The following is a 15,694-nucleotide window of genomic DNA, read 5'->3' as shown; positions in this document are numbered from 1 at the left end:
CAGTGTCCCTGGTGGTCCCCCGAAGCCAATCCTGATGCCTACGGGTGACACAAAGGGAAACTGAGGCACAGAGGTGGCAACTTATCAAAGACCACGTGAGCGGGAGGTGACAGAGCCCAGGCCACGTCCGACGGGATGGGCTTTTTGCTGCTTCAGACATAAGACGTGGCGGCAGCAGGACGGACAGAGTGCCCTGCACGGTCGACATACCTGCTCTGAGGGGCCCTTCTCAGAAGGGGTTTCCGCTGTGGTGTCCTATAGGCTGCAGACACTGGGGGACACTGGGGACAGCGGAGGCTCTAGACAACCCCAGTAAGAACGACCCCTCTAAGGGGTATTCCAAAAGGGCCCCAGGGCAGACCCACGTGACCGCAACCTCCTGGGGTCCTAGGGGACAGGGGGTGGGTCTCATCCCCCTCTGTTTCCAGCTCCTGACCCCGAGCTGACACACAGGAAGGGCTTCGTGTCCCGCTGGTCACTGAACAGATATGTGATCTACTCAGGGAAAGCATCCAGGGTGCCACCCACACGTGGCGGTCCCTCGCCGGAGCCCCAGAACCACACCAGCTTCCCTGCGTGGGGGGAAGTGTCCAACCCCCTCAAACAGCTGCGTGTCTGAGGTCTGGGCAACCGGCGGGGCCCTCAGGAGCACAAGGTGATCATCGCTTCTGACCCCTGGCCGTGCACCCACAGCAAAGAAGTAGCTGGCCGCCCTGGATGGCCCCGTGCGCTCCCCACCAACGCCGGGCGTCAGATCCGAGCCGGGGCCCCAGTCCAGCCTCAGAGACCTGCAGCCGCCGCCTCTGCCCGGCAGGGCCGGGGAAGAAATGGCAGGTCTGTGTGCGTCTTGTAAATTGCCGTAATGGATAAATCCCAATCCCGAGCCCACGGAGAACAGACGCGAGGAAATCGTGCTTTTCAGTGAAAGGAGAAGGGGGAGAAAAGCATGAAAAATTGATTAAACTGGAACCACTGGGACCAAACCGTGAGTTAAAGACTCATCCCCTCCCTGTAATTTAGGATTTGTGTCGGCAAGAACCAGTCACAGCGATCTCCTTGGCGAGGGAGACGCACTCTTCAGGTCACGGAAAACGCTACTGGCTCGCGCCCCCTGGCCTGGGCTCTCCATGGGAGTGGAGTCATGTCCCGTGTCTGGTTCTGGGGGTCGGTCACGTGGCTAACAGGGACCCCAGGGCCACCGTGGGACTCGGGGCACAGGAACACGACACTGCCAGAGTGGGGCAGGGATCCCTGCGTGGCCATGGAGGGGAGACTCCCTTGGCCGGTCAGAAGACGTATTTCGCACCTGGTCTGGGTTGCCCGAGGCCAGCGTGACCCTGTCCTCCTGGAGCCCCTGGTCTGTGCTGACCACGGAGGGACATTTCCAGAGGGCACAGACCCTCAGCCTCACGCTGGTGTCTTAGGAGAAAGGGCAGCTGAGGACCCCACCCTCGGCACCGGACGGGGGCTCTCAGGCTCCGGACCTTAGTTCCTTGTCTGTGAAACAGGGACCCCACAGAGCAGACCTCACCAAGAGACAGTGGGGCGTATCTCAGCAGACGAGGTTTCAGCGGCGCCGGGCCCCACAGAGGCCCCATCACTGTCATTACTGCGTGGGACTTGCTGTCACACCGTGTGCGTGAGGGGCGTGCTGCTAGGGGCTGGACGGTGGGGGGCGTGGAAAAGACACGGGTCTGACCTCAGAACCTGCCCGTCTTCGGAGGACACACATTTCACCACCTAATCTCGGTGCACCCCACATGCAGCCCAAAGGCCAAATGGGGCTGTGGGTGCCCTTCGGGGCCAGGGGTGGTACAAGAGACTTCCCAAGTTGGGGGCACCAGATGGGGCGGAGGAGAAGGCCTTCAGGGCAGGAAACACCAGGAAGAGAAACCAAGAAGCCCTTCCAAACCGAGCCCAGCAAGTGAGGGGCTGCTGCAGCAGCGGGGGAGACAGTGGGATGGGCTGGGCCTCCCCCTGGGGGACCTCCTTCCAGTGGGCCTCCGAGCCTCCACTTCCCCACCCTTTACAAGGTTGGGGGAGCAGCCTCTCATTCAGGCCCGCTCCCCAAGAGGCCCCTTTCTCGACAGCCACGTCCCTCTGTGATTCCTGGGGCTGGTCAGGGCGAACAGGCAGGGGTGCTCCATGACCCGGACACAACTCAAGAGGAACCCACATGTCTCCTTCAGGGCACTCTCCAGACCTCGCACCTGCATGGGTGCTCTGAGAAGCCCCACACGTCACAGCGGGGTCATCCCAGTGCCCTGGGGCCAGCCCGGTGTCAGGAAGGTGGACCGGGGGCAGCCGCTCCCACCGGATGGCAAGGTTGCCTGATTCACAGACTCCCCTGAGATCGGGCCGCCAGCTCGGTGCTGACATGTTGGGTTTGGGATGACTCAGACTGCGGACACAGCTGGGGATCCTGCCCCACACCCTGGAGGCAGCCCTGGCCGGAGGGCAGGCGTTAAGCACAGAAAACACTCTGGGCTGACGAGCTGAACACCAGCTCTTCCTGGGTCTCGTTCCAGGCTGTGCTGCAGGATGAGGGGGACAGGCACGGTAAGTCCTCCTGGAAGGTCTGGAACAAGGCCACGTCTGCTGTCAAATGGGAACGACGGGTCTAGTTGGCAGGAAGCTGGGAAGGGCAGGGGGCCAGCCGGGTCAGGAGCCCCCGGGCACCACCCAACACCTGGGACAGGCCCATCACTTCACGAGCCTTCTCGCCTGCAGAAAATGGGGGTGTCCTCACCTCCCCCACCCACGGCCCCTCCTCCCAGAAGCTGCCCGGGGCCTTTCTCTGAGCTGCAGCCGCAGGACTCTACCCCCGGCCACAGCGGACCCCGCAGAGCCGGACGACCTCTTCAAGAGCCACGGCCCCGGGTTTCTCGTTGGTTCCTGGGGGCTCCGGGACCCTGAGGCAAAACAGCAGGAGGGTGGCTGGGCCTGCGCTGCGGGAGCATGGCACACGGCGACATGAGTGTGGGGTCCTGGAGACGGGGGATGCCCCCCATGGCCTCAGGTGGCCTGGTCTCAGCTCCTCGCCCACCCTGCTGGGCCACGAGCCCCCCCTGAACCCACAAACTGCCTCTGCTTGTAGCCTGAGCTCCAGAGGCCTCTGCTTCTGGAAACCCCAGATCTCTCCACCCCCAGCAGATGCTGGGGAACCTTCCAGAACACGGAGGGAGGCGTGAAGTGAAGAAGCACTCATCCCCCTGAGCTCTCATGGAGCCGGGGGCACCCGTGCCACCACCAGCTGCATGGAAGGCCCCGGGTGGGACAGCAGGGCAGCTCTGACCGGAGGGGGCCGCAACGCCCCTGTCCCCGTCCCCACGCGGTCCCGCGGGTTCCTTACTCCGCCAGCTCCTCCAGGCTGCGGTACACGTCGTCGTCGTTCTCCGCCGTCTCCTCCGAGGGGAAGGGCCTGTGGAGACAGGAGAGGGCGGTGAGCAGGTGTGCATGCCCCAGTCGGGCACCCAGCCCGAGCGCCCCACGGCCTTGCTGGCCCATGAGGGAACCAGGTCGGGGACGGCAGGAAGCTTTTGCACTGGGACTCTCCTGCCTCTGCACGTCGGGGGGATTCCTGAAACAGGGATGTGGGCACCCAGGACACCCCATGGTTCGCACAGGCCGGGGGGGCTGCTAGCTCCACGCACCAGAGGACAGGACACAGGAGGGCAGTCTGGCAGGGACCACGGAACTCCAGGCGCACCCACCCTCCACCCCCGAGGGCAGTGGCCGAGTGCGCCGTGCGGGAGGCTGCCACATGCCGAGCACACGCCAGGGCTTCTAAGAAGGCTGGTGCTCCCCAGCCATCCTGCCCACCAGCCCACTGGGGCCCGTCTCGGGGTCAGAGCACGTCCTGAAAAGCGCTGGGAACTTCTGTCAGGGGCTGCCTTCCCAAAGGACCGGTCTCCCCTCTGGAAAGGGAGCCATGGGGGGAAGGGGCCCCAGACGGAGCCTGGCCAGTCCCAGTAGTGTCCACTGGATGCCCGCACAGATGTTCCCTAGCTCCTGGGTCATCCCCACAGGTAAGCCATCCCCTGAGGCCACACCATGGCCCCCCAGCCCCTGTCACATTTCCCTCCCTCAGCCTCGTGCCCCAGGAGCGATCCCTTTACCTCCCCTGTCCTCTCTCCCAGGCCACCTCCTCTCTGGCCTATGAACCGACATCCAACCCCTCCTCCTAACAATGAAACTGCTCCCGACAAGGGTGACAGTGACCTCGGCACTGTTGAATCCTAAGGCTGACATCACATGTGGTGAACTCCTGAGGGACAAGCAACAGACTTCCTGGGGGTGGGGGGAGGTGCAGCTCAGAATCCAGGGGAACCGAGTCTGCTCCTCGTATCCTAACACCCTCGTTCAGGGCCACGAGCCCCTTGAGAATGGAGCCGCAAACCCAGTGTGTGTCCGTCACGGCCAATGACAGACGACCACGAGCGAGGCCTGAGCAGGACAGTGAGGGGCCGCCCCCGAGATGAGACAGGGACACACAGGGTAGGGGTGGCCTTGCCCCTGCCCCTGCCCACATCTCGGGCCCCGGCCCCTCTGCCCCATCTGTTCCCCAAGGCCCAGCTTCCTTCAAGATTCCATTCACTCCCACCTCATGGCGGAAGAAGACCTGACCAGGTTCTCGGCCTGGGTCCACGTCCACCCAGCGCAGAGCCTGGCACTGAAGGCAGGGACAGACGGACAAAGGGGTGGATGACAGATGGCTGTCTGGAAGGGACAGTGGTTGATCTGTGGGTCAATGGACACATGAAGGAGATGGGGGGGTGGACGGAAGAGTGGCCAGGAGGTCAGGGAGTGGGCGGGCAGGCGGACGGATGTCACACAGTCTCAAGCTGTCACCCACAAATGGCAGGCCTGAATCAGATACGGGAAAGCACCTTCAAGAGGGGCTCCGAGAACCCACACGGAGGTATTCGAGTCTCCCCTACGTTGTGACTTTACAACTCCGACCCTGGTTTGGCACCGGGGACGGCGGTTTGCACAAGGGCACCGCACGGGGCTCCGTCCACGCTCTGTCTTGAAGCCCGAGGGGTCACACTGCAGCAAGGACTGGCTCCATCCTCCGGCCGCAGGTACCGCGGATCATGCAGACCCCGTGCCGCATCCACCCCCACCGGGAGCGACAAGAAAGGCCCAGGTTCCCGGCGGAGGTGATGTGCTCTTGAAGGGGAGGGAGGAGGAAGAAGGAGAGCGAAACGGTCTGCACAGACACGACCACGGTTAAACACCAGAGCGGGGCCCCCGGGGGCCCCCACAGCAGGATGGGCTCCTCTTGTCCCATCAGACCCTCCCCGAGCGAGCGCTTCCTGGAGCCCAGCTCCTGGGAAGCCCGGTTTCCCACCTGGAGCGCCGGGGTTATGAAGGGGGTGTCCGGCCGGAAGCAGAGAGACGTGAGGCAGGGTCTACTCCCCCCAGCAACGCCCCGCCCTGGGGCAGCGCGAGACGTCCGCACCGCTGCTCCTCAAGGGGCGCCCCCAAACCCCACCTTCCCCCCTCAAGGACCACTTCCGCTTCCAGCGGCTGAGGCCGGCACGGCCTATCGGCACCGGACGCTTACAGTCCCAGCACCGGGGGCACGAGGAGTCACCAGCTAGGGGAAGGGGACCTGAAAACAGGGCACGCTGAGGGCGTGTCCGAGCCTAAAGCCGACGGGAGAACAGATGAGAGCCCGACTCCTGGTTCCAAACCTCGTGTGCTCTCCCTCATGCACTCACTGCGTTTTACCGGCACCTGCTCTGAGCGGCCCTCGGGGCCGCCGTGGTCATTGCTTCAGGGAGAAGCTCTGGGATCCAGAAATCAGGCTCTGGGCCTCGTCCTCAGGACTTCTTCGAGAATCTGCTAAGAAACTACGGCCTTGGAAAGCGCCCACGTGGGCAACTGTGCCTACAGGGACAGGGGGCAGGACGCATGGCCTGGAAAGGGGGCGGACCAGACGCTCGGGGTCCTGGAGCTAAAGGTGGCGATCTCGGGTCCACGTAGGGTGGACTCCCGGAGCCCGGCCGTATGGGGCAGGTCAGGGTGTGCTTTCTTGGAAGACCCTGAGCATGGGTCCCCAGGGCCCTTTCCCCAGGTTCCTCCGCCCCCGAGAAGGAAGCCCCCAGGCACAAGGCTGGTGTGTATCTCATCCCCGAGCTGTGCCAGCAGATGGCCCTACCCAGGACCAGACTGCTGCCCCCTGCTCGAGCCCCCCACGCCCTCGAAATGGAGCACTGGCCAGAAGCCAAAACATAGACCCCACAACCTCCGTCACCTTCATTTTAGGGGAGGCCTTATGGGGAGAGCTAAGAACTAGGATCCGGGTTCGAATCCAGACTCACGATGTGGCCCTATGTGGCATGCTCCCTCTCTGCCTCAGTTTCCCCAACTGTAGAAGGGCAGCAGTAGTCGCTTGAGATTACATGAGGTAACGCAGTGAGCCTCGGGACTTAGGTCCTCTGCCAGCAAGCGTCACGACTGTGACAGCACCAGTCGCCCTCCCTGCCCGCTGGGTGGCCCGCCCCAAGAGCCCACCCGCCCAGTCCAGAGCTCAGACACAGGCTGTCCCCAGGGTCCCTACGGCCTTTTGGACGACAGCTCCGGGTGCTGAGTCCTGGAGCCAGGCCTGCAGGCAGCCCCTCACCTGGGGGCAGAGTCAGCACCACCACGAGGGTCTCCAGCCCACCCACGGAGCTCTCCCTCCCCGCACCTCGGAAGAACATCCAGCAGAAGCAAGAGTCCCTACTCCAGAAGGTAAGACCGCTTCGGGTCAGTGCTCGGCTCCGGCACCGGCGTTCAAGATCACTGAGCCCCGCCCAGCAAGTACAGGACACAGCGTCCATTTTCCCATGTTCTCTGGGCGCTCAGATGAAAGGGACCCAGGGTCTGAGACACAGCCTCACGGCGTCCGGAAGAAAGCTGGAATTCCGACTCACAGATCGCTCCCTGCAAGTGACCTCTGGGGTCCATGTTAACAGGCAGAGTCACAGATGGCTCTGGTCCCCCTTGGTCGTCCTGGTGTGTACGAGAGACGGGTGGGGGACGGTGGCCTGGGTTCCCATCCTGGAGAGTGAGATGGGCCCAAGGCCCCCAGAGAGCAGACTGGGCCCCAGAGGCGTGGGGGTCCCCAGCACCTGAGACCGCCCTGCAGGGAAGCACAGCCGTCCAGGCTGCCTGGGATTAGTGAGTCTCTTGGAACACGGGAACTTTGGTGCTGGCCACCTAGTCCCACAGGTGGGGGACCACAGCGCTGGCCCTACCAGAAGGGGTTCTGGGCAGCTCACTTCTCTGGCCAGGCCTCAGTTTCCTATTCTGAAACTGGCCTCAGAACAAGGTGCGGTGGGGCTCTGGGAGGGCCCGGGACAGGACACCATGAGATCAGGGTCAGCCTCATCTACCCAGATGTGTCCAGGTGTGCCCAGGGGCCGGGGAGAAGGAAGAGGTCAGCATGGGGGCAGATAGGGGGCATCAGTCTGCCAGGGGATGGGCAGCCAGGTCGACTGGAAAGGCACAGCCAGCACAGCGGCCTGGCGGACCCGGCGGGCCCGTTCCTTATTGACCGGGCGCCGCCCGCTAGTCGGCTGGAGGCCATGAGGCACCAGGGTTTCCTTATCAAAACGGCTCTCCTGCCAAACAGCCTCGACTGTCAAAACAGGCCCACGGATCTCGAGTCTTCCCCCAGCCCATCGCCCCGCCCGGTGTGCACAGGCCATTGCGTCGGGGGCAACCCCAACCGGCACACCCCCCACGCCCGCACCCGGCTCAGGCTGCACCCCGTGTTGGAGAGGAGGGCGACCCACACCCTACACCAAGGTCGCACAGGGCTGAAGAGCACAGGGACCCAGAGAGGCACGGAGAGCAGGAGGAAAGGCTCGGGGCAGAAGGACAGTCCAGTCCCGGAGAAATCAGGAGGGCTTCTCAGAGGAGGTGGGGGGGGGGGAGCCGACCTGGAGAGCAAAGTCCAATGCTCAGTGCAGAGCTCCCGCCTCCTATCAGTGGGGGTCGGACCTGGCCGGGTTCCCAGCCCGAGAGCTTGCCAAAGGTGCTCCTGAGCCTCAGTTAACTCATCTGTAAAATGGGGATTAACCCCTGCGTCAGGGGCGTTCTGAGAAGCTGCATGGGCCACAGTACCCATGGGGCCTGGCGCGGATGACAGTGGAGGCCACGGGCGACAGGGACGTGGTCATCAGTGGAGGGCCGGAGACGCAGCCGGGCCGGAGGGACACGTCCGTGCCCATGGGGACGTGCAGCTTCCGTGTGGCTGGGCCGGGCCAGGGCAAAAGGCCATGGGGGCTGCGGCTGGGGAGTGGGGGGCACAGGTGGGCCGGCCCAGGCACTAACCACAAGGATCTACCGTTTGTTTTTCTAAAGATTCACTTATTTGAGAGCGAAGGAGCAGGGCCGGGGGCAGGGCACCAGGGAGGCAGAGGGAGAGAGGAGGAACGAATCCCACACAGACTCCTCACTGTGCAGAGCCCGACGTAGGGCTCGATCCCACCACCTTGAGACGTGACCTGAGCTGAAACCGAGGGTCGGACGCTGAACCCACTGAGCCAGCCAGCCGCCCCGTTACAGGATCTTAAACCAAAGTCAGCACAGAGGCAGGAGGGTCTCTGTGTCTCCATGCAGTGGGGGCTTGGAGGGGGACATCAAGGTGAAGCCACCACCGGGGCAGGCTCAGCAGACGTGTGGGCAAGGGGGAGGGGTGAGCGGCCCTAAGGCAACGGGGGGAGCAGGTAAGAGCTCCCGCCAGCAGAGAGGAAGCCCGAGTGACCCCCAGGCCCAGCCGGGCTGCTTCTGTCCTTGCTTCCAAAACCCTAGCCAGGCCGAGGAAGACACTCTGACCTCAGGGCCGAGACAGAATGGTGGGCTCGCCCCCCCCATGCCACTTCTCAGCAGCCCAGAAGCCCAGCGTATTTTTGATTTTCCGGCCCACTTCTTGGAACGGCAGCAGCGAGGAGCGGAGAGGCCTGTGGGTCAGCAGGGCCCAGCCCCCGCGGTCACCCTGCTGTTTCCCTCCCGTGCCCCGGTGAGGCAGGAAATCCCCGTGGCCCGCCATGGCCTTGCCCGGACGGAACGCTCTGGCCACATCCACCAGGGCATGGGAGATGCTGCAGAACCCGCCACGGCCACAGCCACCCCTGCACAGCCCGACGGAACACCAAAGCCTCTCCCTGCACAGGAAGTTTCCAAACAGGGCGCCGAGGGGCCAGAGCCCCCAGACATCTAACCTTGGCCGGGGGACCGGTGTCCGAGCTCGGACGCGCTGGGCCAGGAGAGGCTCTCAGGGTGGAGAGAGGAAGAAGGCCACACGAGAGAGGCCCCAGAGCCCGCCGGCCCCGGGCCCGAAGCCGGATTCTGTCCCGGCACTGCGGGCGTCTTTTCCGCACAGACTGCCAACTCCCGCAGCCGGGAGCTCAGACTGAAGTCCGCACCCCACGGAACACTCCAGCTGCTGCTGGAAATCGAGACCATTCCCTCTTCTTTCCCACACCCGGGGCTCCCTGAAATGACCCTCTGGGCCCAGCGCAGGCCTGAGATGGCAGAGCGGAGCCCAAGCCTCCCGACCCCACTCCGCTCCTGAATCACACAGCCCAGTGGCCCATCGGAGCCCGTGGCGGACACTCCAGGGCAAGCGGGGTCAGAAAGAAACGGAAATGCTCACTGGCCGCGCTGAGTGTTGCTGGCCGGCTCCGGAAAAACAAGTCAACGTGTGAGCAAAGCAGATCTTCTGAGTAGACACACGGAAGCCGAGAGACCAGCTGGGAACCCGACTGGTGGCCGGCGTGACCACCAAGTCGCTGTGTGGCCTCAGACAAGATGCCACCCCTCTCTGGGCCATCATTCTCTCACCTCCAAGAACAAATCATGGTGCGGGGGGGACACTGGGGTGACACAGAGCCAGAGGCATTCTTCTGTCCCCCCACGTCCTGCCTGTCTCCTGGGAAGTGTCACCCAGGTGCCCCAAATCACCACGTCCTAAGAAGGCCAGGGACCCTGCCCTCGGTGGATCTCCATGGCAGAGAGGCCAAGTCCTGCCCCTAACGGCCCCTCCACGTGGCCAGCAGCACAAATCAGTGTAGGGGCTCCTTCCAGCAGGACGAGAACGGATTGTACCCCAGGGGAAGCCCAATCTGTGGGCTCCGCTTCGAAAAGCAGCTCAGCTTCCTGGCGAGCTCGGGCCGCCCCTCTATCACGACACCTGCTGTCCAGAGGCGGGGTGGGGCCCGGGGCGGCCCAGTTGAGCCTCCACCTGCTGGCCGGCAGTCTGGGGTGGGGGACACACTTGCCCCACCCGGCTAAAAGGACAGAAGTGCCACCTAAGCCCCCTCCACCACATTTGGAAACGAGGGGCTCAGGGAGCCTCAGGAGGAGAAGGAGGAGGGGGGCATCCTCAAGCTCCTAATTGGTGGGGACAACCGCCCACGAGATGGGCGCCACCATCTCATCACAGATGACGACTGTGGCCCAGAGATGTGAAGGAAGCTGTCCTGGGAGACCAGCCAGAAGGGGCAGAGCTGCGCTTGAACCAGGACTGCCCCCAAGAGGGGCCACAGAGTGGAAGAAACCCGGGCAGGAGCAAGCCTCGGCCCCCGACCTGCGTGCCGGCACCTGGCCACTTCGTGGACAGCAGCCCGAGGGACAGACCCGCCACAGGGCCTGGGGCGCCACTCCCTGAACTCCAACCCCGTCACCCTCCATCCCTATAGCCCGGACACCACAGCAGGGTCCCTCACTGGTCCTGGCCGGAGGGCTCTGGACACAATCTCAGAGGCCACACTGCCAGAGAAATCCCCCAGGGCTCCCTGCACACTCTGAGCGGCACAGAGACCCCTGCCCCCACGGCGCTGCCTTGCCCATCCCTCCCCACGTGGCTCTTCTACTGTCCCAGCCCCTCTCCTTCCCACAGGAAGCCAAGTGCATTCCCTCCCGGATCCTCTGCCCGGGCCTCCAGTCCCCAGACCTGCCACCGCTCCCTCCGTGGGGGTCAGCCAGGTCCAACATCACCTCCTCCACACGGACCCCGGCATCTGGGTGCCCCCCCGCCCCCCACCCTGTGCCCCTGTCGCTCCACCCTCGGACTTGTCCCCCTAGGGCGTGGGACTCAGGAAGGCAGCACACAGTGGTGACAGGACAGGGGGAGCTGCAGACAGCCACGTCCCGGGGGGGGCTGCCCCGGGCCCAAGTGAGGACAAGGACAGACTGCAGCTCTCCCAGCGCGTACCACAAGGTGTGGCATGGCCACTGTGGAGCGGAACTGGGCAGCAGCCCTTCCGAGGGTGCCACTACCCACTCTGAAGGTGCCCCTGGGTGGGGAGATGGGTGTGGACTGGGGGTCCAGGCAGGCCATTGCCTGACTTGGAGTCTGTCGGGCCGAGGGCCCAGAGAAGTGTCAGGGCTGGGCTCCAGGCCTCAGCTTTAATGAGACCACCAATGCCTCAATGTTGTCCTCCTGGGAGGGGCCACAGCTGGACACCATTCTGTCCCAAGCCTGCTCTAGCTCTGCCGGCCAGATTCCCACACCACAGGGACGTCCAGCGCCCCGGGAGTGCTCAAGGAGGGGAGAGTGCAAGACAGGAATTCACCAAATGGCAGAACACACAGCCTTCTGCGGTCACCAAGCCCGCTGGGGACCGGAAACAAAGCCAGCCAGGCGCCCCTGCCCCGAGCAGCACAGCAGCAGGGAGGGCCAGAGCCCCGGGGCTGGGTCGGGGTGCAGGGCTGTCGAGGTCTCTCACCAGTGACCCCAAAGTAGGTCTGCCCCCAGGATCAGCCCTGCCAGGAGCCGAGGCGGATGGGGCTGAGTCAGGCGCAGGCCCAGGTCCCGGGACCCCCCACCGTGCTGATCCCACCTGCGGGCCGTGGGGATGGAGTCGCAGCCGCTGACCAGCTGCGAGACCGGGGCCTCCACGTCCTCCCTGCCGAGAGGGGCCCCCTGGGTGAGGCTGACCCACAGGCAGCCACGATTGGGGGATGGGCACCAGGGCTGGGAGGGGGCCTGCCCAGGACCCAGAGCCACACACTACGACCAGACGCATCTTGGGATAGTGAGAGAAACGGCGAGTCCCCCGAGTCAACCGGAGTCTCTTCATGAAAGGTCCAAAGCAACGATGACCACGCAGAGCCCCACGTGAGATGCCATAGGCCTGACTCGACAGGAGCAGCAGGGCCAGCGCGGGAGCAGGGCTGGGTCAGGAGCGAGCAGGATGGTCTGGGCCCTGCACTAGCCCATGGGGTTGGGGGTGTCCAAAATAACTAAAACTTAAATAAATGAATAAAAAGGGCGCCTGGGTGGCTCAGTGGGTTAAAGCCTCTGCCTTCGGCTCAGGTCATGGTCCCAGGGTCCTGGGATCGAGCCCCGCATCGGGCTCTCTGCTCAGCGGGGAGCCTGCTTCCTCCTCTCTCTCTCTGCCTCTCTGCCTACTTGGGATCTCTGTCTGTCAAATAAATAAATAAAATCCTTTTAAAAATAAATAAATAAATGAATGAATAAAAACATAAGAGGAAAAGATCAGAACAAACAGGAACAAGGCAAGTCCAGGGAAGACGGGTCAGTTCCAAGACCCCTCTCCCTCCCGTCCAAACACTGCTGCGAGTTGGCCAAAAGGGAGGCCACATGGGACGAGCCGCAGGAGCGCGGCTGTGTGCAATGAGGCCAGGTGAGGGCAACAGGACAGGCTCCCGGCTCAGCTACACCATGCCCTGGTCTCGCGACCCCCAGCGAGCCCCTCAGCCTCTGGGCCTCAGTCTCCTCCTCTGTGAAAGGGGGACAGCAGTCCCACGCCTGCTGGACAGTCCCCAGTCCTGTTGGACACTGAGCATCCTGGCTTCACTGACCAGTAGAGTCTACAGGGACCAGCCCACGCACTGCCGTGTGCACCACCTGCCACGACGGCCACTCTGTTCCCACAGGAGGCTGCCCGCTAGCCCGGATCTGGAAGCAGGTGGCGTGGAGCCGCAGGAACAGGTCACACACGCTCGCTGCTGGGAGGCACCAGGACATGGGCTGTCCATCACCGCCGCAGAACCCGGTCCATCCCGACCAGTCCCAAGGACAGGTGAGAGCCACAGTGAGAAGGGCAGCGTGGTGACATGTGGAGTGACGTGTGGCAGAAATGGTCACTTGACTACTAGAAGCCCTCCGCCCGTGGTGAGAGGCGCCGCCTCAGGCTTCTGAGTGCACTGGCCTTGCACGTCCCTGGACATGCCCAAAGCCCCAGGAAACCTTTTGCAAAAGCGCAATGGTGACTCTTGCCCTGTTTCTGACTCATCTGCCTGGCACGGGGCCATCCCCACTGCTGGGAGCCGAGCTCCAGGCTGCAGACGGCACAGCTGACCTCGGGCCGCAGCCTGTTAACGACAGTCCCCGCCCCAGGCCGCACCCCCAACGTCACCACCGCACCAGGACACCACGCAGCTCCATGGGCAAGCAGAATGACCTCACCGCCCTTCTGCACGCGGGTACGTCCTGCCGCATGACATCGCTTGCTGCTACGTCTCTGAAAACGAGCCGATACTGTCGCACAGCTGCCCTGATCAATTTTTCATGGTGGTGTCTGCTGAAGAGGCAGGCTGTTACTGTTCCGCTCGTCTCCGCGTGGAGCCATCGTCACTCCCCCGAGGGTGGGACAGGAGTTGACAGGTCTCTGGACCCAGGATGTGTGGACGTGCTCACTGCCCCCAACAACGAATGCTCTGGGGACAGGGCACCAGTGGAGGAGGAGCCACGATCCCTGGAAGCCCACCCTCCCATCCCTGTTGACCAGCGGGGGTCTCTGAACCCCAGACCCCCACTGCCAGCAGGTCTCTGTGGCAGCGGCTGCAGGAGGACGGGGCTTGGGCTCATGGGGACCTTGACCGGCTTCTGGGAAGGGCAGCATCACAGCCCCACACACCAGGCATGCTGGAGGGAGGCCCCCCCATCTAGCCCCTGTCCCGGAGCCTGCTGCCCAGCCGCACAGCCCACGCTAAGGTCCTGGGGCTGCCAATGACCAAGTACCACCAACCAGGTGGCTTAAACCGGCAGAAATTCAGGCTATCAGTGTAAGAGTCCAGAAGTCCTAATCGAAGTACGGGCAGGGCCACTCAAGGCTCTAGGGAGGTGGGCCTCCTGCCCGTCCCGGCTCCTGGGGACCCCAGCAGTGTCCCTGAGCTATGGCTGCATGCCTCCAGCCTCTGCTTCCATGGTCCCACTGCCCCGCCTCTGCCCGGTCTCTCCTCCCTGTGTCGTCTTACATTAAGGCCCTCGGGTTTTCCCCAGTGAGCCCCATTCACAGGTCTGGGGTGCATGTTCCTAAAGCCACGTTCAGCCCACACCCCTCGCCCCAGGCTCGCCTTCGAAGACATCCTCAGGCCCCACCAGAGAACCACCTCGCGGGGCTGCTCTGGCCCTGGGCCCTCACTGAGCCCTCTGACCCGTCAGTAACCGGGGACCTCCCTTTCAGAGGCCAGGAGGCAGGCCCAGGGCTAAGGCACCTGCTGAAGGTCGTACCAGCAGCCCACACTCGAGCGCAGCTGGCCGGCCCCTCACCCTGTGCCGCTGGGGCTCGGGTCGCGTTCCCCACTCACCCCGCCCTGCCCTGGGTCCTGTGTCCATCTCCCCACCTACAGGCAGAAGCCCTCTGGGCCTCAGTTTACCCACACGTAGGAGGAGGGACGAAGGGCCCAGCGAAGGGTCTGAAATCCAGCCCAGGGGCCTCGTGAGTCTGCAAGGGTCACGGCGAACGCGCCAAGTCCCAGCCCCTCTTGTCTCCCATCCCACCGCCTGGCGCAGGCACGTCCCGGCCCAGGAGGCCGCTCGTGCTCCGGGGGCTTCCGTCATGCAGCGATTCTCCCGTCTGGGCACCAGGGACATCTGTCAGCGAGGACAGGCCAGTGTGGGCACTGGTGACAGCTCCCCTGTCATGATTCTGAACTCGGGCACCCGAGCGGCCCCAGGAAGGCCCAGGGGGGCTGGGGTGATGCTCGTGAGCCACAAATTGGAGCAGATGCTTGCGCTTGGATGCCCGCTGTCCCCTGACATCTTCTCCGGGCACCTCAAACACAGCGGTGACCCTGGGCTCCCTGAGGCGTGGGCGCCACGGAGCTCACCCACAGGCAGAGCCCACACGTCCTCCATCAATCGGAAGCGGAAAACGCACACACCACCTTCAGCCCACTCAGCCCTCCAGGTGGGCGCCGGCAGACCCCCGCTGGCAGGAGAGGAAACCGGGGCACGGAGAGACTCCCCTCCCCTACCGTGTGTCGGGGCCTGTGCTGAGAACTTCACAGCAGCCGGGGAGGGAATCCCAGCTGTGACCCTGCTTTTCCAAAGAGGCCACAGACGCTCTTTGGAAAGGAAAATGCCTCCGTCCGCCCTCCCCAGCGTGGAACCCAGCTGAGTGCCTGGGCGGTGCCGGGGAGCAGACGGGGCCTCCCGTTCCCACTGCCCGACCTTGACCAGGCCAGAGGCCGTGAGCTTCCCCGCGCCACACGGAGACCAACCACCCTGCAGAGGGAGGACAGACAGAAGGACAGAAGCGTGGGCGCATAGACAGATGGACAAGATGTGTAACAGGGGGCGGCAGGTGGGGGCAGGACAGACACACGGACAGATGGAAATACAAGCAGAAAGATGATGGACGCAGGGACGGGAGGACGGAAGGGAGAAGGGAAGCACAGACAGGTGGGCGGGGGGGTGAGAACAAGGATGGGTAAGCGTAGAGAT

The 15,694-nt window shown here is 63.9% G+C and overlaps 1 protein-coding gene across 3 annotated transcripts in view; it reads right to left on the bottom strand.

Annotated features, from left to right (window-relative positions):
* VAV2 (vav guanine nucleotide exchange factor 2) overlaps positions 1-15,694 on the bottom strand; it is a 160,952-nt gene that overhangs the window by 53,491 nt on the left and 91,767 nt on the right. For all 3 annotated transcript variants that reach the window (XM_047699270.1, XM_047699271.1, XM_047699269.1), the window contains exon 4: positions 3,353-3,421. In XM_047699270.1, coding sequence (XP_047555226.1) covers positions 3,353-3,421 — 69 coding nt within the window. The remainder of the gene's footprint in view (positions 1-3,352; positions 3,422-15,694) is intronic.

This window comes from Lutra lutra, chromosome 13, assembly GCF_902655055.1.
Source record: "Lutra lutra chromosome 13, mLutLut1.2, whole genome shotgun sequence".
Taxonomy (NCBI): domain Eukaryota; kingdom Metazoa; phylum Chordata; class Mammalia; order Carnivora; family Mustelidae; genus Lutra; species Lutra lutra.
Note: the sequence above shows the minus strand (reverse complement) of the source record. Positions and strands in the feature narration are given on the sequence as shown.